This window comes from Linepithema humile, chromosome 2, assembly GCF_040581485.1.
Source record: "Linepithema humile isolate Giens D197 chromosome 2, Lhum_UNIL_v1.0, whole genome shotgun sequence".
NCBI lineage: Eukaryota > Metazoa > Arthropoda > Insecta > Hymenoptera > Formicidae > Linepithema > Linepithema humile.
In genome coordinates, this window is record NC_090129.1 from 31,113,801 (window position 1) to 31,138,280 (window position 24,480).

Consider the following 24,480-nt stretch of genomic DNA (forward strand, 5'->3'; position numbering starts at 1 on the left):
AAATAGCGAATTGCAGTGTCACGCCCGATTAAATGAAGTATGATTAATAGTCCACTGCGGACTACTGCGCTCTCAAGTTAAATTTAAAATAAATTCTCTAACAAAATTAAATATATACTCTCAAGAATTAATTCCTCAAAAAATATTAATTAATGTTTCAAAGTTATATAATTTTTAATTATCAAGGTCTTGCCATTATAACGATCGTTGTTTTTAATTATTTACAAATATCTTCAATTTTTATTGTATCATAGTGTTTTCTTATTAAGTCCCTTAATATTTTTTAAAATTATTTCTCTAGTATTCATGGTTGATAAGATGCGCACAATTATCGTGTATACTTTACGCGATGTTATACCGATTTTCCACTGTACATTTAAATTGATTGCAAAACGTAAAACAATAACTGGACTTCTTTTTTCCATTTCGGATCAGTAAAAGACGAGCGTCTAGTTTGTCACGCCGATTTAACACCTGACTGGCACGATTCCCGCTTCCGACAGGACGAAAACGCAATCCGACGCGATGGGCCCCCAGGCGCGACCAGCCGATCCCACAAAATCAAGCGACGTGCGATCAGGTGATTCGTCTTGAGAGTTTTTTGTCCGCGTCCCGGCAGCCGTGACGGATCGCGTTGTTCATTCATCTTCGGCTTTCTTCCTCCTTCTCGGCTCGTTGTCCATTCATCTGCGGCTCGTTCGCGCGCGAATGAGCACGCCGTCGTCTCGATCGAACGTGAATTGTCGTCACGCGAGAATTTGCATAAGCGACTCGACGATAACCGCGCGCAAGAAATTAAGAATAATTAAATGGATAAGTTTGGAAAAAAAACGCGAGTTACCTTTTTTGCAAAGTCAAAGAAAAGAATCATTTTTTTCTTCTAGTAAAACATTGTAGATTGAATACATAAACGCACAATAGAAATATTTTAGATTATAATAAAAAAAAATGTAAAAATCCTGTTTCTTATTTCTGTGAAATCTTCGTATAGTAACATAGCAATTTTTATGTGCATCATATAATAGCTTTATATATATTTGGTATATTAATAAAAGTAACACCTCAAAAAAACGTTGATCACACGTGACGTTGAAACAGTTGTCGATATCTCATATCGCGCGCATCGAAGAACTTCAAAATTAAATCGACCGTGAAAGCGTGAGATAGAAGCAAAATAAACGTAAATTTAGACTTCGTCCAGCTTCGTAGATCCGCTCGTTAAACCGCGGTTGAGCGCGTGAAATTAAATAACAAGGGACTAACAGCGTTTTTCTCTGGGAATATACGGGCACCGGTATCGCGCTTAATCCGAAAGTATTGCGTCACGGAAAAACCGTTTTAATAAAGTAAAATGACGATCCGTATTATAAACATTCCTGCTTTTAATCGCGCATCATATAGATAAAGTTATTTATAATTGATCGTCCATTTTAGAAACAAATTTCCTTCCCACGTGCATGTTTCGAGTGTGACGTATAAAAATTTTATCACATACCTGAGAGAAGTACGACGGCAGAACGCAGCGTTGATCGTCAAGACGCGAGCTCTGCACTCGCTCGAGCAACTCGAACAGATCCTGCGTTGTGCTCTGTAACAAATTTTTCAGAATAAGAATCTTACCTCCCCTCCTCCTCCTCCTCTCCCATTTATAATTACGTTCGCAAATGATTAATCACAGTCGTAAGTTACTACGCGGCTAAGCACGAAGAACGTTTCGGTTCGAAAAATCGATAATGTGGCTGACTTACTTTGACTTTCTCGTGATTGGCGCCCTGCACATCCTGTCTGTCATCGTCCGCGGTGGTGGCTCGCCGTGACTCGGGCTCGCAGTACACTGACTGCTCTAGCTGCTGCCTCCTGAAAATAAACGAGTGACGAGCGATTAGTGGACACATTTCTCGTATGTAAAACATCAAATTGTAGGTGTAGAAAAACGCAGTGTCATATAAGACGACGATAGATATTGACATATGTATCTCAGATGCGTCCACAATTGAAAATATGTAGAGCATTATAAAATAAAGAGAAATAATAACGGATATTAAATTAAAATTGATATCTATTGATGGATAATGGACTAATTCCCACCAATACATCATCAATATTCTCGCAGTTAAAAAATTCTCCATCGTAGCATTTTCTGCCGAGTTTATTTCAAAGAGCGCGCAAAGGTTAAACGGAGAAAAAGATCTCGCGCTTTCTTTAGTGCGCGGGAGGATATTGGCTGTTTCGCGAGTATATTGCGCGCGCGATCCCATAAGGCAAAGTGCATCATTACCCCGGTTGTATATTAAGAAATAGGCGTATTAACATATTTCCGCGCGCGGAGGTGCGTAATAACTTCGAGCCGTAACGCGAGTGTATAAGGCGATATTATTACGAGACGCGGACGCGCGCGCGCGCGCGTGCTCTCCTCTTTTGCGAGCGGAATAAACGATATTGCGGCGACGCGTGAGTAAATCTTAAAGTGAAGCACTCTTTTTATTTTTCTTTCTTTTGCGCGTCGGCTCGACACTTCGCGGCGGCCGTTTACGGGAGGCGAACGTTGCGGTAAACAACGCGCGATAAATAACGAAGGTGAAGGGTAAAGTGAAATACTGTAGCGTGCAGCATGAGACGCCATAATCCGCCGTTGTGTATCTCGCGGGATGCATAATCCACCGTGCATCCCTATCTCTTGCCGATAATAGCGAGATATTATCAGACCGGACGGATTAACTTGCTCTCGTCGCTCGATTGGCGATTTTTCGAGGAGAAAATCGTGTATCGTATGTAGATTAATTATAAAAAATACATATTGAGCATAATAACATTGTAAAAGTAGCATAAACGACGCTGTAAAGGTATTATAATATTTAAAAAAAAAACACAAGGCAGAATGATTTCATCAATTTCGAGTTGATTTTCGTTCGAAGACTTTATATCATAATAATCCAACGTTTACGATGATAAAAAGTTAATGACAAACGAATAACCTTTCGACAAGCAAGGGAAGAAAAATGATCCCGAGATTCATTAAGAAATATACCCGGCTGAAAGTAACGCGCAATTTTCTGAAATACTCTGAATATAAATTCTAATAAGACACGGAGGAGGCGTTCTGTCGAATCGAGCCCCGAAGTAACTACTCGGAATTCTCTTTTCAGCATAACGCTAACTCTGACTGTGAAGCGAATATTCGTGGCAGAGGCGTAGTTAGCCTTATTACCTTTTTTTTCTATGCAAAGAAAAGTTTGGAATAAAAATGTAAAAAAAAAGAAACTTTTTAAAACCGCATCGTCACTCGAATGCTAATTTATGTTAAATTAGCAATTTTATTAGTGGTTAAATTCACAAAAAACCTATTTCTCGTGTATATATTCATTTTCAAGTGCTTTGTGAGTAAAATTTCTTTCAATATCATATTAAAACATTTATATTATAGCGGAATTGGCTTTAACTTTGAAGTTTCAATATTTTGATATTTTCAAAAATCATATTATACAGTAATGTTATGCTTAATTTATAAAGACGATATATTCACAGAAATATGTGTAATATTCACAGAAATATGTGTAACGAATAACGGTATTCATTGAGCCCGAGAAAAAGATTGGCATCCTTGTAAAAATGAAAAAAAAAGTATAAGAGATTTGCATAAAGAATAAAAAACTCGAGCTACGCCACTGCGTCCATTCCAAATACTCGCTGACCAAAACGCAACGACCGAGACGGCGGAGCAATAAGCGCGATAGCAATTATCTGGGCTCTATGCCGCAAAGAAATAATCGCTTCATACGATCGTATTTCTATCGCGCGCGGCGAAGGGAGGGAGAGAGCCCCGTCTCGCCGAAGGATCGCACGAGAAAATCACGTACGGGACGTAAAGCGCGAACGGCCGTCGTCGATTCATTGGTCATTCTTCGAAATTCAAGGGCGAGCCGCTCTGGTCGAGCGTTAAATTGTTGAATAAATTGTGAAGATACATGAAACGCGGAGTGCCGCGCAATCCGATTAATTAAGATATTTTTGTTAATTAAAATTCATTAAATGCAAAAAACTGCAAGCTGGAGAACAATTTTCCGAAAGACCTACAAAGTTAAGTTAAAATTGAGATGAGAATAAAGCTTGGCCGAGCTCTGGGAACGCCAAGACATTTCACAAATCATTGACAAGATCGCCTAATTCGAGATATCCGTATGAAGCGAGAACGAGCCGAGACGAGCGGTTGCATCTGACGGCAGCTGCGGACTTTTTCGGTCCGCAATGATGATGACGACGACGTCTCGTCGTCTCGGCGATGTAGCCTTTTCCTTCTCCATTGCATCGTCCTCGCTCGGCTCGAGAAAAGAAGAGAAAGAAGTTTGTCCCGCAATCGCGTCTGCCGTTCTAAATTCGCGAGCGGTATTCCTCATCAAATTGCCAATTACGCAAACGGGAAAAGGATTCAAATTACATTTGTTTAATATTTTGCTTAATTCAAGTTGAAATGTATTTTAACTAATATTGAATTTCGTTCCTAATATAAATCCTTTATTCAATATTTCATTTAATTTCCAATATTTCATTAGTATTTAACGTAATTTTTTATATTTAATTTGCACGATTATGTCATCTCCAGTATTTTACTTTATTTTAATACACCTGTATCATATTTAACATTTTGCTTTATACAAGTGAAATGTGCATTTTCCAACAAGAGTGTGTATATGCCTCTCAAATATTAGTGCTCGTAAAATCGATGCGATTCGACAGCGCGTCATCTCTACATTTTACGACTCCGATGTAGCGCGCGCGACATATGCAAATGCACTGGGGACGATAAAGTATCGTCACGCGGCATTACGAAAGAGAAGTTTTGCGAAACCCACGGCGCGAAGCCCACGACGGCATCGTCGGCGGTCCTTGCGTCTCTTTCCGTGGAAGAAGTCGCGCTTCTAAAACGGTTCAGCGATCTTTCTTACCGCAATCGGCATTTATTGTCGATAATTGCGCATTCCGCGTACTCGATCGAACGCCATAAAGAACCGTCTAGCTCTTGTCGCGCCATAACTGGATTTAGTGTCGCCAATCTGGTCTATCGAGAAAAAGAAAAAGGCAAAGAAAAAAAAAATAGGGCGATAAGAAAAAGAAGAGAACTATAGAAATAAACATTTGCTCGAACAGCTCCTTTGACGCTCGATACTTAATTCGTTAATTTTACATTATTTTTTAATTTTTAGAAAAATTACATCGTCAACAGTGAAATTTCAATCGTAAATAAATCTTGGCGCAATAATCGAGATGATTTTAATGATCGCAAATGAGTTCAACGCTCGATCTTTTCCCGTTAACTGCGGTATTTTAATTCTCGAACGGGCAATATCTCATTGCGATTGGCATTTATCGTTTGTATCTATCCGTCGACAGTCACGCATTCCGCCGCGACTGCCATTGTCGATTTCCATTCCCAAGCCAATTATTACGCGAGATCGCCTATTAACCGGTCCGCTAAAATAATAACGCATAATTTCGCTTTTATGCTTTGATTTTTATACATTTGTGTCATTTAAGTTTTCAAATAAAAAAGCAAATCTACCGTATAAAATATATAGAAATCTAAAATCAATCTAAATCTCTAAAATCTAAATAAAAATATCTAAAATCTAAATAAAAATATCTAAAATAAATAATTGCATGATTAAAATAACAAAATAAATAGAAAAATCGATAGAATGACAAGAACAACACAATGAAAAAAAAAGAGATAAAAAAACTAGAATTTGATTTCAAACTAAACTAAAATTCAAACTTGGAATTTTTTGAGTTTTCAAGTTTTCAAATTTTACTCCGAAATGTTTTTATAATCTCGTTTGTCGTTCATTTGTGAGAAAGTAAGGGGTTTACGTCATTTGGATCCAACGCGGAATTGCGCAAAGTTCCCATAGGATCGTGTTTCTTACTACTCAGCGCGCGGGAATACTCGGTCCACAGAATAATGGACGCGCCCAATTAAACGAGTTAATTTAATAAAACGCTTGAACGACAGCTCGGCCGAACCCTGAGTGCGACCGGACGTACTCGTCGCAGGACGAACAAAGGAAAAATTAGCGCACGCCAGGATGAACGTCCTAATAACCGCGTTCGTAATCCCGTAAGTACACTCACGGAGATTACACTCCAAAAGTTTCGCCCGTTTCCAAGGTCTAATTTGGGAAGTGTTTCCCGTTTCGTTACTTCTCTAATTTCAAACAAGATATCGACCATTTCTCTAAATTAGTCTAAACTTGTTGAGGTATAATAAAATAATAGAGAATAAATGACGGGAATAAAATGTGATTAAAACAATCAAAAATTAAAAAATTTAATTATTATCCCCTTTCCAACCATTTTTGCTCAAATTTCATCTAAATATAAAAAAGACCGTTAATAAAACAAGCAAACGAAAATAAAAAAGCAATCTAAAAACAGATTTATTTTTAATATCAAACACAGATGATTCATTTTAGTATTAATCACAAGCACAAAATCGTTAATTGAAAAATGTCAGCAAGACAAACACACCGGCAAATACAAGATTAAAATGTTCGAAATCGTTTATTTTAGTTCTCAAAATCGGCAATAATTTTCGAAGTGTCACGCGACAGGTTAAACGGCATCATGGAATTTTTCATCCACCGTTTGGAGTGCTTCGACCGAAAAACGATTAATAACCCGACCGTGAATCTCGTGGTCTCGCGCGTTTACGGAAAGCAAAATAAACAAAATGAAAAAAAAATGCGAGCGATCAATGCGAGCGCGAGCCGAAGTGCACACACGAATGGAAAGTAACCGGACAAACGAGTTCCGCGCGGCAGACGCTGTGCCACTTGCGTGTTGCAAAATCAATTTTGCAATGCGCGCACAGAGTGACAGAAAATCTGAAATTGCGAGGAGAGCGATCACAATTCTAATCGATTCTCGCAATTAATTAAAAGTGTTGACATAATTAAAAAATATATGGAAACAAGTATACGTACAGCAGTTTAAAATATTATTACAAATATGTCTAAAATGTTGTTATGTACAGCTAAACAACAGCTGCTGCATTCGTGTGACATTTTAGATGGAACAGAGTAAATTGAATTAAATTAAGTTCAAATTTCATTTAAAATGTTCACCGTGGAAATTAAACTCCATATTATTCTTTTATTTTCAGAATTCTAAATCTACTTACACAACATCTAAAAATACATGCCGACAATTTCGCTGGAAATCATATTTGTTCGCTGATAGTTCGACAAAATTAAATTCGAAAAAATATGAGTTTTTTTTTACGAGATTGAAAATTACTCGTTTCATATACCAAGAATTGCACTGATTGCGCGACATGCTGGGCAAATAAAGCGGTCCGGGAATTCGCGGATAGAATCGCCATCGCGATCTTGCCACGACTCGATTACTGCTCGATAAATCGTGCCTGGGCCCGAACAAGAATTTTATCTCGTGAAAGTTATCGCGCAGAGCTGTCTTTATTTAGTAGATACAACGGGTTTATCACTTTCAACAAAAATGTACTAGTCGAGTAGAATGTAGGAAACGTGACGTATGTGATTTGTATCGGCGATTGTCTCCGTCTACGTTCTATAAATTAACAATAAGACATTACAATGCCCTACGTTTTTTTTTTCCGAGTTATCGACTGTAATTATGTCATTCAAGCAGGAATCGCTGCACTGCATTTTCACAGAAATTGCAATTTTAAAGTTATTTATTACCGCATATCGATTCTGCTGTTTACAAGAATTTATATTATATAACAAAAGTATAATAAGCGTATGAATCGTGACGATAAATTGTGTATATGAATGATGCGGCTTTACTCGACGAATAATAATATAATGTTGGTCACGGCAAATGCCGTGTGTGTTGCCGTCGATCTGATCGATGCGCGCATGTATATATCTTCCTCATGCATTCCCTATGCGTTCCGTTACGTAATATGCCGGCCACTCTATGGGTCAAGTCTGATCTATCTGATCGATACGTCGCTGCGATCTATTCCGACATAATAAATCCCGAAGAAATATCATCGCTGGTGTATCGATGCATTGTTTATTGCGACTTGAATTCTGATATGTCTGCTTCGATAAATAAGTAGAAAATTAATGGCTGATTGTTTAATGATTTTATGATAAATTGTCGAGAGTAAAAAACAGTACTAATGTAAATATTATAATGCTTAAATAAACAGCGATTCAAAAGGCTGTTCTCTTATTACTTATGTCTCCGTTCGTTCCGTCGTGCGGTCAAATCGCCGCGAAAAAAAAAACGAAATAAAAAACGAATGTCCATCGGTTTTTGCGATGGCGACGCCTCGCCCATCTGGTTTCACACTTTTCACGATACGGAAGGGGTCCGTGACCCCAGAGATTGACGGACAGATGCGTCCAGGATGCGTTCCGCGATATATCATACATGAATATGTTAATGTACAGTGACATACATCATTCTACGCGTGCAAATGTTCATGATTGATTACGCGACCAAAATTTTTTCTCTTTGTTTCTATTCCCCCTCTTTTGTAACCGGAGAACGGCTACTCGACTCCTCTTTAACCCTCTAAAAATATTTCCCCCGCGGGAGTTTTATCTCGATTTCCGTAGGCTCTCCATACACGATTGAATTTTTCATCGGTACATTTTTTTTTTAAATATTTATTCGATGCTAATTTTTTTCTATTTCTTTATTTCTACAGACCTTTTGCAGGCTCTGTTCAAGCCCACTCAAATGCTGTAAGCGGTGAAGGGGTTAGACACGCAAGGGTACCCTTTGTGTCAGCGAGTAACCCGGCTTCGGAAATCCGATCTCCATGTACCTGCCTCGTGTAAATGCGGTGGGTAATCCGTTTGTTGTACAAGTACGGCAGTAGTTTTAATGCGATTTTGCTTGGTCAGAAAAGGAGTTAACAACACATGTAAATGAAAGCGGTGAAATATATGTTCGAATTTCATTTCGCCATGTGTTATATTTCCATTTATTTGAGAAACGTTCGGCGTGTTATATAAACACACAAACATTTGCGAAACTTAAAATAACTTAAAATATCTATCATAAATTGGAAAACAGAAATAAAAAATTAAACAAAATAAATTAATCAACAATTATAAATTTACAAAATTCTACATAAAACTAGTGATAAAGTGTCGGTAAAAATTGTAATAATTAAAAAAAAATAAAGTTAGTATCTGCCATCGTTATTCATATTAACGCTTTGACAAGATGCTTTTGTGACGTCGTGCTTTGCGTTCGCAAATATGGGCGTGTAGAGGGTGCGTTTAGTTTACTTTGTCGAAAATCATTGGTGATTCTCTCCCCTCGTTGTTCATTGGCGACAACTTCATCACGGCGGCATGGAAATTTGACGAATCGATAAATCGGCGGCGGTGTGCATCAAACGTTGACGGGCTCGATCTATCGTGATTTATGGCGCGCTCGTATTAGCGACAGTGTTTTTCTCTCTACCTCCGCCGCCGATTTTCGAACGTGCAGATGATCACCCGTCATCCCTGGATGAATAAATCGAACGACATATGCGCCAGCGAATGCACTGTATCGAATATTCGTCGTTCGACAATTATCATTTGTCAACCAAGCGTTTTTTTTTTTTTTTTCAGTACGTCTCCAATCAAAGCACTGAATATTCGAATATTCGCTGGGAATTCTTTTATTTTGTAAAATTTCGTAGTATAATAAAAGTAGTACAATAAAAGTAGCATTTCATTAAATATTTCTATATATTTTTCTTGTTATGAAAATTTTTAGATGAACAAAATTCGATTAAATAAAATTTAAATAACTCGCGAAGATAAAATTTAGTTATCGTAATAAAAATATTCCGTTAAAAATTGAAATTGTTTTAAAATACGAGGGGATGTCGTTAGATTTACAGTAGGTCTATGGGTATTGTGTGGTGTCCCGCTTGCGCAGTTTTCTGTCACACCCACGTGCTCGACTTTAAATGCAGTCTCGTGATGCGGAATACGCCCGATCGTAACGCAGAATCGCGCGTTGTTCAGCCTTTCGCATTTAGTGTTATACGAGGCAAGGGTCGAATAAGAAGAGAGACATATTCCCCCGCCCAGCTTGGCACGACTGTAAGTGTAATATGAGACTTCCTTGTCTAATCGTACAGACTTCTCGCGCAAAAACAACACGAAATATATTGGTATAAATATTCAATTTTTGAGACAGTTAAATCTTTTTTACGAAATTTCCATTTGAAAAAATTACTCACGCATTATTTTCAGTTGTTAAAAGCTTAAATTTACAGTAAAATCATCTAAAATTAACATAAGCATCACTAATTTAATCAATGATTGTATCACGTAAATCGTATGGTACTATTTTCTTATACTGTTTTTTTTTTAATTTCTAAGATCATTAAAAATATATATCTTATTTTCTTTCCAAACTAATACGCAGCCTCAAGAAGTCTGATGCTTTATTTATCTCTGGGGAATACGTCGTGCAGAGAAAACAATTAAACGAGAATACTGTTCGCGTGTGACATGGCGTGTGTTTGGACAGAGAGCAAGGGGCAAGAGGGAAGAAAAATAATAAACAGAGTCCCTCGTAATTTCGGGGGTTCCGCCGTTGCCTCGAGGGGTTGACAACGGCGTGATATATGCGCGGCAGCATATGTCGTGGCTATATGTATACGTTGATGCGTACGCTCTCTACAGACCGGAAAAATATGCGACACCCCGTGCATAAGTGCGCGAGATATCTCTCGCTCAGGAACGTAGCAGCAATGAGAAGCAAACATACCGGGAGCGAACACCCTGTGTGACAAGACCATTATAATCATATAATTTACATTATTTTTTTTATTTGCAAATTCTCATCATTAAATGAAGTAAAATATTACAAGTCTAATTTTAATATTTTCAAAAAAATTTATGTTATATTTCTTTGTATGTTAAATATATATGCAAATATTTTTATATAAAACTAAAACAAAAAGGTGGTGTATTAATAAATTGTGTGAGATAACAATAATATATAATAGAAAAATAATTTGAAAAATAATTGAGTTTCTCCGCTCGCCATAAATTTCACTTTCAGGCCTGCTACGCTCCTGACGACACGCGGACTCGTCCTTGCATTTGCATAGGCCGTATTTCTCCTCTCATTACCATTATTATGAGCACTTCGGCATTGTGCATCGGGCATAATGCCGCTGCGCTCCAGCGAGGCATCGCGTTGACATTTGCATCCCGACAAAGAGAACATTCACGCCTCCTTTCTCTCTTTCGCCTCCTTCCTCTATCTCTCGACCCTCGAAATTCTACAGTCGAGAGAGCACTCTCGCTGCTGATTCACCGTGCAAAAGGCGCCATGCCGCGGTATAATCGCGGCCACACACACTCCAGAGAAATGCACTTACTCGCACGTGTTTCCTACCGTGTCAAATGATTGACGCAATGGCGAAAAAAAAAAAAAAAAAAAACACGGAAGAAAGAACATTCATTTTAATGCGTTTAAAGCTCTTGTTTTATCTCGCGGGTTACTTGCAGCCGAGAGATTAGCTAGCCCATTAAACCCACTTTACACGGTCTGTAATTCGCGACAAATTTCGAAACCGGAATTCTATTTACAATTTTATGTCTTTTTTTGTATTCGAGAATTTTATTTATGATTTTATGCGTTATTTGATGTACATTTTTTTAACGTATGTATTCCGATTCACATATGTGCACTCTTAGCACGTTTCCTGCATTTTACACGGCGCATGAAATTATAAGTAGAACTTCGAGGTCTGTCGAAAATAAAAGCAACACTTTTTAATCTTGAATTTTGTATCCCCGTCGAAAGCCCAAGAGACGCAACGCGCGCACGTGTTTGTGTTCCACGGCTATGTATACCGAACAGAATAGAGTCGCGCATCCATTGACGAGAGATCGACTTTACAAACAACGCTGCGCATCGCCGACGAAGATGCGACGGAGATGCATACGTATAGGGATGCAAATCGTACGAGCGCACGAGAGTCGAATACAAATATACTCGCGCGCGCGCGTACGTATTCGGCCGGCGTCGTAAACAGGGAATCGTATTGCATTTGCATGCGCGGTCGCGGCTATACATAACGATATCTTATTAGGCAGCTTTCCCAAGCAGATGACGTTCGCCTACGACGAAGGCCACGAGGACAGCGCGAGTGAACGGGCGAGTTGACACGCGGTGTGGATTACTATCTCCGGTTTCTGTCGGGATACGCGGAGATCCTGCAAAACGCTCTCTCGCGTTTGTCACCTGCGTGAAAAGACCGCGTCGTCTCGGTCGCATTAATATCAGGCACGATGTTAATCGATTAAAGTGGCACGCTAGAATAAATGCGATATCGCAATATATATTTTCTCGATGATATATCATCCGCCGGAGTCACGTTTTACATTAATGATGTCACTTTATGATGTCACCGCGATAAATATATGGTTATTAGCTTTAATGGATTTTTATAGAGCAGTGTGACGCGGTATAATCTTGCATAATACGCATAGTGGAACTTTACATATATTTTAGAATATAAAATGCATGCAGGTTATATTGTGTATATTTTGTGCAATCATTGGATTTTATTATTATTGGCAGTAAATTTCCAAGTAACGCTTTTTTTCCAAATTGATTTTATTATACGTTTATTGCAGTTTTTGTAAAAATTGCATTTAATGGTGAGTCTTTATGCGCGATGTTAAAGTCGATAAGCCGATTTAGTCAATTAAATAATTTTATGCCACATCCCCGACACGTTGCGGCGATGAATATCGGATTTCAACAGCATTTCGATTTTTGCATCTTCTTTAATTTCTCTGGTATTTCCCCAATTAGTTTTACAGTACCGAATTTCGCTCACTTGATTCGTGCAAAGCGGCTCGCTCGCGTGCGCTTCTGGTTGGTGGTCGTTCACGCTCGGCCGGTTTATTCAACGATGCGTCCATATGCCAACGGGATTAGAATTAGAGTACTTACGTAGCACGCGCCCGAGATGTACGGCGGTAATTCGCTTTGATGCCCGCTGACATTTCAAGCGCGGCATAACCGCAACAACATGGTCCGATTTCGATCGAAGACGCACGCCGATTTATGATCGTGTAATACGCGCGTAATTCACGATTATTCACACTCCGTTTCCTATCCATATGGCGGATTGCAATTACCTTTCCCGTTAAGCCCTGGGCTTCGAAATATTAAATCCGTTAAATTTGAATGAATAATTTACCAAACTATAATATTATTAAATTACTATAATATTCATAACAAGGAAAATTATTATAAATTATTCCACTGATCTAGTAAACATTAGAAGTTACTTGCAATATCGTTCGACCGCGGATTTATGCGGAATGTAAAACATCGTGCAAATGAAATTCGAAAGAAATAATTTCAGATTCAAGTAACAAAAGTAATTTCGAGACAAGTCATTTACTTATGATGCTGGTGTGCAATTATACGAGAGTGCCTGCCAATCGAACCGCACAACATGCAATCCGGTTGATTGCGGAAAAACAATTTGATTCGAACGCGCGGATCCCTGCGCAAACAACTGCCACTTTAAAGCCGCACAAATAATGATGGCAGGAGTATCGTTCATTCGTTCTTTTTTTTTTTTTTTTTTTTTTTTAATTTCTTCCTCCCGCCGATCACCGGTTGGAGATTAAATGTGCGCGTGGCGGCCGATGCTATCGGCCGATGCACATCGGTAACGCATCGCCGTACGTTTCCCGTTCCCCGTCGTTGCGTCGCGGGACCCCATGCGCAGTGGTTAACGTAAACGCAGCCCGGCTATCATTATACCGCGGCACGCACGCTTATTTCCACATAGTTTAGCCGGTAATTTCAAAGTTTACGCGCCGCACCGATTTCCCATCGGGCTTGCATACCTACGGCTGCGCCGGCATAAACCTTCTCGGAATTTGGCAATCAAGCATCTCGGTAATTAAGCGAAGAATGTAGCAATTTAATTGCAACAACGACGAACTACACCGTTTTCGCGATTCGTACTAAATTGACGATAAATTAGCCGGTATAAAATAAAACGTTTTGATTTGAACATTTTGTATACAAACTTTTTTAATGCTCGAAACAACAACGTTCAGTGAAAAAGAAAAACAAAACGCTCGACAGCTTTTAATTAAAGCATACTGCAAATTCATATATTTTTTTTTGCAGTAATTTCATCACGGCGCTTTTGTCGACTTTGGCATACTTTCGAGTATGCTATTCTGAAAATAGAAGCGAAAAGTGCTGCGATAAAATTACGCGCACAAGAGAGCCGCTTTGTTGACTGACGCAAATAGTACTGTGATTCAAAAAGATCCCGTAGAGGCAAAATTAAGTAAAAAGTAGAAATTGACCTAAAAATGGAAATTCAGCAAGTAATTGAGAGCAATAGAAATTAATCAGGTAGCAATTTAACGTCAGTTTAGTTTCTAATAACACGCATTAATGACCAATCAATTATTAAACATAATAAAAGTCACGAAAATTTGTTCTCGGCACGCAATTAAACTGTTCATTAATCTAAACGAGTTGATCGCGGAGATTAATCCGGGCGATTATATTTGCGCGAGCGTTGCGAATATCAAATATTTAATAAAACGGATGTATTCATGGAAACAAATGCTGCCGTTGAAACGCACGCATGTTTACGGCCGCGCAAAATGCGGGTCGAATCGACAAATGCACGTTACGCGCACGGTTGATGCTTTAATTGATATTTGACTTCGGTGCAGCAGTCGCGAGCAAATAACAGTTGTGCCGTAGTCGTTGGACATCCGGTCGTACCACGCTACGAGATAAAATACGAGTTCGAGAGTCGCGCTGCTCTCAGAACGGATTATCGGGTGGCAATAATCTCGGGGGTTGGTCCAGTCCCGATGAATCGGGCACCACTCCCCCCCCCCTCCCTCCTCTCTTCCCCTGCCCGTTCGTTGCCACCCAGCCGCGCTCAAAAGGGTGCGACCAGTCCTCCTTCTGGTCCATTACGTAATCGGACTTGTCCGCTCGGCGTATATCGCGTGCTTCTGGATTAAGCCATAAATCATCCGGAAGAGTCTCTTACGAAAGCCATCGAAACCGTGGCATGGATATTTATCTGCCCGTATAGAAATAGATAAATTCACTATGCGCGCACAGTGCGAGCCATAAGTTCAACGACGTTGATAAATTCGACGGAAGATCGGTGAAAAATGAAAAAGCAGTGAAAAATATCCTTTACGCGCTTGTTGTTGTATAAACTTGCGAAGAATGCGAGAAACCGTAGCAAAGTGATGTAAAAAAATGTATAAAAATGAATAACGCCTATTCTCGAGAAAAAAAAAACAATTTCTTTAAATTTCTATTTCACAAATGCCATTTATTTATTTATTCTACTTTGACAATGTACCAGTCTCTCTTTAATTATAAAATAAAATAAAAACCGATCCCACTTATAGTTTTACCTACAAGTAAAATCTACTGTCCAGCACTGCGGCTGCTCGCACGATTAGCGTGAGTATAATACCACTATTATCAAGCTATCAAGCTATCATTGAACAGCGGCCGAGGCGTAATTAAAGAGTAGGCAGAGGCAACGGAAAAAAAATGCAAAGTACCCCTACGCGGAGGCGATAGAAACGTGGCCAAACCTCGCACCGCGGGGGGGAAGCAAGGGGCCCCGGCGTGGATCACGATGATGATCTCGAGGGGTGCACCGCGCGCGCGGAATGGATGACGCATGACTCACAAAGTGCCCACTGTCCCGCACACCCCTCCGATTACCATTGTGGCGTACACACGCACATATATATATAATATATGTATGCCATTGGAATACGTCCCCCGAACGTGGCCATTATGCCGGGGCTTCCACATGTGACGGAATTGCGGTTACGGCGTACGACTCCATTCAGGCAGATTACGTGCTCGATAACGTCTGTTTGGTGCAAACATGACTCTCTCTCGTTCTCTTTCCCTATCCCCGGTGGCACGCTACTCGGCATTGGTAATCGGATTGATTTAATAAAGCGTATGCAGCAGGAAGCAAGCGGCGCGTGCTGCGGTTCCATTACGGTCTACGGTGCCGGTTCTTGCGAAAGGTTTACCTCGCGTAATACCGGGTCGGCAGATCGTGGGTTTCCGGAATAAGGGATTTTGCAAACGCGCACCGAGTTCTCGGCTTAACGGAATCATCACCGATTCCAAGTGAAAATGAGAGATGTGAATTTCATGTCACGGCATAAAGAGAGATGCGAAGGAAATGCGAACACGCGAATTTTTCTTCTATTATATTCGCGTACATGATATAATATTCAAATGTCGCATTTAAGCTATTTTTCAGATTTATTTCGCGTATAAATTTATAATAAAAGTATATTTTTATTAAAAACGAACCTATATGACAAAATATTGAAATATTTTACTTTTATTCGCCTGTTATAGTTCTTTCGTTTAAAAATTATTTCGAACTTCTCATCGGAATGCAAATCTCAATTCCGACGATAAATAAAAAAAATTTGTAAGAGCGCCTTTCCGTGAAACGGCATTTCCGCGCTTCCGACAACATAATTTGAAGTCACTGATGAAGATAAGTAATCTAGGGCTCTTAATGAATGAGCTGGAGCTTCCAGTGAGCAGTCGGACGGTTGAATCACCAATTCCGCCGTCATTCCGGCACATTCCGATGACAGCGATGATCTTAAGGCGAAGAACTGTCTCGAGTCTCGTGCCGATTCTCGTACGTGCGTTTAAGGCCCCCCTCCTCCCTCTTATCCCGTGCCCTCGCGCAACATCAGAAGCCGCCTCGCATGCTGCTCGCGCGAGATAAGGTCGCTCTGGCCTCTTAATTGCCCGTTTCCTGTCCAGAAGGCTCCTTTGCCTCGCCTCGGCTTAGTCTTTGACCCGAGTCTACATCAACATTCTAGACACACAGAGCGCACTCGGTATCGCAATAGCGGAGATGCTGACGATTGCATTAAAACATCGACAGTTTTGAAATTTATTTCGCACATTTAAATGCTATTTTAGATCGACTAAGATTAGCCTTTCTATATCCGTTTTCAGAAAAATTATATCTGTCTTTTGAAATGAATTTATAATCCAAATTATTTATAATTTTAAATGTATATTAAACCCGTAAATAGTTGTTTTTAGTACCTATTTATTCGTCATAGAATAAAAAAATTCAATAATCGTGATCTTAAAGATGTAAAAATCTTTGAATTTGCAAATTGACTCGTCAATCTCGCGAAATATCTCCACGAGCCGGCGCAAAATATTTCCTCAGTGTTCGCGCAAGAATCCAATAAATCGTGCTCCGTTCAAATTCACCGACGGGGAAACCGTGGGGCTTGCGTAAATCGCAATTACGCTATCCTCGCGAAACCGGTTCGATCGCGTGTCGAAGCACGTATGACGAACTCTTGACACATAACTCGTGTTCACTCGCTCGAAACATTATCGCGGTATCACATCTGTAAACACAGACATCACGAAACGGGCGACGCGTTTTCGGCATAATCTCCAATTTTGTCCCGTCTCTCTCCCCCTCCCCTCGCGACCATTCGCCCTCATCATAATCTCATCGGTCCAGACGTCGCTTCGAGACTCCCGATAATTCCTCTCGATGCCCCTCTTCGAGCCGGGGGGTCAACGCTTGTTACCACCAATATAGATTTTGGTGAAGGATGATTTAGCGACTGTCCCTTGCATCGAGGGGAACGCGTAATATCGTACCACGTGGACGCAACGCGGGGCATTAATACTCCCGTGTGCACATATGCGTGTGATATTTCTTCGAAGCGTGACGGAAACTCATCAGCATAATATAGTCGTCGATTTCTCCTGGAGATACGATATCGCGATACACCTCTCGTCAATTATAATTATCGTATTATACACTCAATCTTGTATTATATGTATATTTTTGTTGCCGATGCAGAATTTTAATATATTCATAATTTGTTATAATTAGTTTATTTTACTAATTATAGCTGTGGTGTAATTGTTATATAAATAAAAGTGTTTCGCCAGTCGAAAATTGACTCTGAAAGATTTGCGAAACCACGATAAAATGTGGTATAACGCGTGTATTATCTGGGTCTGCAGTTATCATTGAAAAGCACTGATTATTAAATCATCTGGTATTTTTTAAATTTAATATAAATAAACGAGATAGACGCCGGACTGACGCATCACTTTCGTCGCTAAACATAATACGACCGATAAACAGAAACGGAAGTAACGGGAAACGTTTCAATTATATCTTAGCTGGAAGCTAATCAATTCCAATGATAAATTAAAACTGCCTATTAGCGCCTTCCAATTATTTTACTCCCATATTTCTTGTTGACCGAGATAATTTAAAATAATTATTAACGTCGAGCGTACAAAAATTATTTATAGTATAGCGATATGTAAATTCATCAACACTTTCTCAAATTTTTTTATCCACTGCACTATAGAAAAAATTAAATATTAAATAGTATAATAATATCTGCACATATATATAATAATTATATAATATAAATAAAATATAATAAAAATAATAAATTAAAACTATCCACTATCGCCTTTTAGTTTTAATTAATTTTAAATAATAAATTAAATCAGAATCTCTCTCTCTCTCTTATTAAATCTTAATTAAATTAAAATTCTTATTATCTCTCTTTTTTCCGAATTCTGATCAATAACTGATTATTAATCAGTTTTCGAAGACCAAGACATTGTGTATCCCGCGTGCATTTTATCGCTCGCTGTTAACGCTTTAAAAGGCTACGATAAATGAGTCATTTCCACAACATAATGTCTCGCGACAGAAAAAAAAGGAGGATACGCAGCCAGATTACATCTGTCTGCGAGACTAAAACTTCGCTCTCGGACAATTTGCATTAGCGTTTCGCCGACGCGATAAGAAACGGGTTCCGAAGGCGGTCATTTCGTATCCGCGTGTGTTGCATTTACGTCCCAGTTATCCTTTCGAGGATCGGTGGCCTTAATGAGGTGCGCGTATCGCTGACGTATACGCAGCTATCTCCGCCTGCTCTTACTTTTTCTTCTATTTCGGACAAAGTGGTAAGTGGCTACCGAATGAACCCCGCCTCGCAAACTAATTGCTCTACGACGTCACACGCTTACAATGCTGTCCGTGTGAACGTTTATCATTAATGATTATTAATGGTTCTTCTGGCTTCGATAACTACTCATTAGGAAACACCGTTCCGTTAGAATGGGTATTTGAAACGTTATACAAATACACGTCCGACGCGAAAGACCAGTCGATAAACAGAAATTACATAGCGAACAGTCTGCCGAAAAAAATGAAACAAGTTCAAGTAGATTGCAAATAAACTGCAATAATTTAAAGTAGCCTAGAATCGATTGATCAGAATTCCCGATACGCCCCCGGGATTCAAGCAACGAGCTTTTTGTCACTCCGTCTTAACAGCCGCCGAGGGCGGTACGCGAGAGAACGTCCGGCATCCCTCTATAACACTTTATTACGTCGTGACGTTATCTGTATAACGCGCGCGCGGGGTCTTTCGCGGAAACAAGGAATAATGAAATAGAATAGCCCATTGTGTAATAACAGCGACGATGATATCGCCGCAGCGCTACTATTCTCGGAATCCGCGGTGTTGTTCGAGTTTCAGAATCTGCAAAGTGCTCTCGAGAGTACTCCCTTTAAGGTCCCCCCAGGACACCAGATTTTCCCTCCATAAAGACGTCCGTATATTCGCTCGCGTGAGCAATATATTACAATGTGCGGAAAAAAAGAATAATAATTATTAATTAATAAAAATAGATATTTATATAAAACAATTATTAAGTATTCTCAGTACATATAATTAAAAAATAAAAATATTTATTTCAAGAATGCAAAAGTACTCGCACACTGTAAAAAAATTAGTGTAAAATTTCAAGAATTGTTATTGTAGTAAAGTAATTTTGAGATCAATTTTATAATTTATAGGCATAAATTGCTATGTGTAAATTTGTAGCTGGCGGGTAAAATTAATTTTTAATGTTCTAATAAAGCAAATTGCGCGAATAAATTTACAGTTATTCTATGTATAAAACTCGGGCAGTTCAAAATTTATGATGCGTCCAAAGTGAGCCAAATGGATCACATATACAACTAGAAATTTATATAAAAATGTAATTGTAATTTGTGAACTATAACATTACCGTTATGCCGAGTGATAATACACAAAAAATTTGTGAAATATTTTATCATTTATGTAATTCCTTATATAAGATATAGATACATTTACACACTAAAAAATAAAATAATATAATTTTACATATTTTATCATTATGTAATTTTTACACGTATTATCCGTATAAATTTACTAATTTTTTTAACAGTGTATGTGAGTACATTGCAGAGTGAAAGCACTGTGTAAGACTGAATTCGATGTTGCGATATAACGGTGCCGATATAACACTTCCCGAATTGTAATTAATTAGGCTGCGAAATATTTCATAACGTTTTGAATATTAAAATAATGTAGCACACATCGCATTGTGTTAAATATTCTTTCTGTCGATTTGTATCTATCGCATAATATTACGCGTTACCAGGAGTATGAAAGGACTTCTAGTATCCATAAGTCACGTTTAAGCCGCTGTATGACTGGGCATTCATTTCCATAACTGTACTCGCCGCTCCAACGCGATGATCCGATAATTCTGCGAGCAAAACGTCGGCCGGCATAAGAAACGGAAAAGATCGAGCGAATCAACCGTTAACGACATAATTCTTTCGCCAGGGAGTGAGAAGGGCGCTCGTTCGAATGGCAAGTCCGCTGCTGCAATGTTCCGCATAGTATCAACTTCTACTTCTCTACACGCAATTTCCACAAAGTGACCACAAAGTGGTTAGGTTTTTTATTCATTAATTTTTTACTACTTTTATTTGTGTATTTATTTACTTTTCATAATTGCTTTACTTTCTGATAAAATACGGACATATTAGGAAACTAATTAATAAGACATTTAATAGTATTTGTAATTAAGCGACGTTTGCATAATTGCAAATTTATTAGCAAGATGAAATAAAACAAATTGTAATTAAATTGATTATTTTGAAACTGTATGCAATTAACGAATATCGAGATAATTAAGATAAAAGCATAAATGCGGGAGCGTTTAGAAACGTAGCAAATGCATGTTAATCTCACGGTGCGATTAAAATAATTAAGATAGCGGCAAATGTGTCGCTAATACGGTCCAGAACACCGCCACTGGACGCTGGGCTCTAAGAGTGCGATACAGTACCTCAATTCATTATTAGAGGGGCCCCAAGAGAGGACGAGGGAGGGTTTAGAGAAAAAGGAGGAGATGGCGACACGCGTAGAGCAGAGTGTGGCAGCTGCAACACGCGCGAACGCGTACAAGAAAGACGAAACGAATAAAGAGAGAAAGAGAGGGTGAGTAAAAGTAAGACGGTAGAAAGGAAAAGAGAGAAGAGGAGAGCGGACAGTCGGAGATATCGCGAACACATGGTTACTTGTTCTCGACTCTGTGTGTTAATATACGGGGTGTGCCGTGCATTATCTACGTCGCTATCTTCCCTCCCGAAGACTATGGGGTCGAAGACTATAAAACTATAGCGGAAGTTCCTTCAACCAAAATTTGTCCAGAATTACTTATATACACTTTTTTCGAAGCTTTCAATTTACAAAATTATTGCAATTTAATTTATAAACTCAATATTTTAATAAGCAAACTACAAAATAAATCTTTTACTTCAATGAGAAATACGATTTTTAACGCACTTTATTTTCGAAAAAAAATTAGAGTCCGCATGAGTCGAAAAATCTTTACGAGTAAAAAGGAATGCGTCGGATCGCGAACACCCGATAGACGAGCATATTTTCTCGCGTCTTGCACAGGCGGAAATTCGTCGGGCAAATATCCGCGAGTGCAATCTCAAATGCCGGAACGCGACACGAGTCAGGTAATCGAATCCACTCAGGAATAGATGAAGCGTGGAGTGAAAAATACGCGAGGTGCGAATTATCTGTCGTCATGCGAGTCGCAACATCGGCATCATGTTTATACCGGAGACAGTACCACGGTGCCCTTGTCCAAATACGAAATAAAATACGAAAGTCGTTGCAGCAGAGGGAAGGAAAGAGAAAAACGAGACACTTGTCTCGTCAAGTAAACCTGGATCTGGTTAATGCGCTCTCTGTGAAAGAGGAATTAAATTCGTTTTATATAAAGTACGTTTTCTATGTTCTTTTCTGTTGTACAAACGCAAATAAACACAGATTCCGAGAGAAATTCTAACCCTTTTTATTTATAAAAGGAAAAAAATGATAGAAATGTATCATTTTCGAATAAACACGTAGCTCTTCAGACTGCTTGGAAAATTCAGAACTTATAACGTATGTCGCATCTCGTATCGCAAACTTCGTCCCTTCATCTCCCCAGGTAATAAATATTCCACGCGAAATTGTTTTCGAAAAGTTATATCCGGGCGATCGCGTGTCATCTCGAATCGTGAAGCGGGAGAACGATGTTTGCCTTTATACCTGCGCACCCCTAGAGATCACCCCTTTTGCCAATCTCATCCTCGAATCCCTTTACTACTAAATCGGTATTACGAGTGACGGTGTCACTTTTCGACTATACAATGCATACTACGCGTCACTTAATTTCCCCATAATGTCGCAGAGAATGTGTAATCGCGCATTCTTTTCAACAGGTAACAACAGTAAATCAAGATTAATAGTGAGATTTGTTTCAACTTGCTGAAAGGTGTTGTAATTTAAAATAAAACGTTCAATCGCGTGGCGAGCGTTCATTATTATTCGGAAAAATTAATAAACATTATTATAATTCCATAATTCCTGTAACAATCTTGACAGTTAATTATCACTTTTATTTCTTACTATTATTAATACTTTAAAATTTTAATTAATTTTCGCTATATCTCTATCATTTCAGCTCCGAAAGAATTTTCTATACAGTTTTTCTCTCGATCGGTCATCGCCAACCTTATTAGCTGGGTTGATCTACGATATTACCGATAAAAAGGATAATAATTCATTCTTGTTGGCGGGCAGCTGTGAAGCATTTACTCGTGTACGCCGACGAAATAAACGCGCAGAAAGTTTCCAGTCGTTATCCGTCGTATATGCGCCGGCGATGGTAATCGGATATCAAAAAGCCCGCTCTAAAGGGTTGTTTAGAATCCTCCATACATAGCTGTGTAAATAATCGAAGTACACGGCTGCATGCGAATGAATATTTATGATGATGCGCCGCGAATTATTATAATTCCGTTTGCAGTGTGTATACGCCGGCTATAACATCTCGCCGCCTTGTAGACACAATGGCTTAAAACGACGGTCGATTTCCACCCGTACGACAATCGCGCACGATTCGCAAACGCACCGGATTACGCAACGATTTGTGAAACGTTCTCCGCGCGACTTATGCGATCGCGTCGCATTTATCTTCATCGCGCCTGTTAAAAGTACGGGCAAAGTTATTCCTATCCGCGGGCAAATCGCCCGAGTCGGAGCTGCCGCATAAATCGGCCGTATATATGCAGCCGAGGAAGCTTAATGGAGTATCGATCATTTCGTCCATTCGGTGTCGAGTACCAACGAGTATAACCCGATACTTTTTTTTTTCTAAGCGTGATTATGTGTCACAAGCATCTGATTTATGTATGTAAAACAGTATCGTAAAATTACAAATTGGCATTTAGCTATACGATCGTATATGAGAAAACGCTCAAGTATTAGAATACGGCTATATTCTAAGAATGGTCAGTAAACAAAGATGTAATGAAATATTAGGTAATAATTTTCAAATAATATAGTGAGTTAATGACACAAAGAGATTAGAATGATAGATTAGTATTTATATATTAAAAATAAATATATTCAAGATATTTCGAAGTAATCATCCGAGCATCTGACTATTGTCACGTACGAAACGCCGGATGCCGATGCTCGGTTCGAAAAGCGAGGTGGCAATATCCGAAAATCTAATTTTCACGAATTCGCAATGAGTTGTGAAATTTCGCTCGTACCAGCAATTCTTCTCGTGCACGGACAGCGTCGTAAAAGTTAGAAGCCTACCCGTTACACGTCTCGCCTGGACACTGTCTCTTTCTCTCTCGCTCACAATATTGTGCGCGCGCGAGTGCAGCCGTGTAACGAGCCGTAATCTCGCGGTAATTTACGAAATGACAGTCCATAAATATTTCGTCCGTAAATTGTGATTACGGGTTTGATCAAATCCCCTCCCCGCCCCCCCCTGCTGAGCCTGCCGGTCTGCTTTCCGCTTTTGTATGACGATCGCTTACGCCTTAACTGTAACCACGGCCGCTGCGCTGCGCCGCGCCGCTCGGCTTTAGCGAATCGTTGAAAGGGGACGGATACACCGTTCGACGGAAATCGGAACGCGAGCACGTATGTACGTCTAATGCGTCGGACTGAATGAGACGGACTGGAACGGGACGCGATCGAGACGCGGGCG

The 24,480-nt window shown here is 39.3% G+C and overlaps 1 protein-coding gene across 6 annotated transcripts in view; it reads right to left on the reverse strand.

Annotated features, from left to right (window-relative positions):
* The window catches only part of LOC105671659 (rap1 GTPase-activating protein 1-like), a 101,921-nt gene that overhangs the window by 33,181 nt on the left and 44,260 nt on the right, over nucleotides 1-24,480 (reverse strand). For all 6 annotated transcript variants that reach the window (XM_012365992.2, XM_012365993.2, XM_012365994.2 and 3 more), the window contains 2 exons: nucleotides 1,749-1,857; nucleotides 1,496-1,588 (listed from right to left, as the gene is read on the reverse strand). In XM_012365992.2, coding sequence (XP_012221415.1) covers nucleotides 1,496-1,588; nucleotides 1,749-1,857 — 202 coding nt within the window. The remainder of the gene's footprint in view (nucleotides 1-1,495; nucleotides 1,589-1,748; nucleotides 1,858-24,480) is intronic.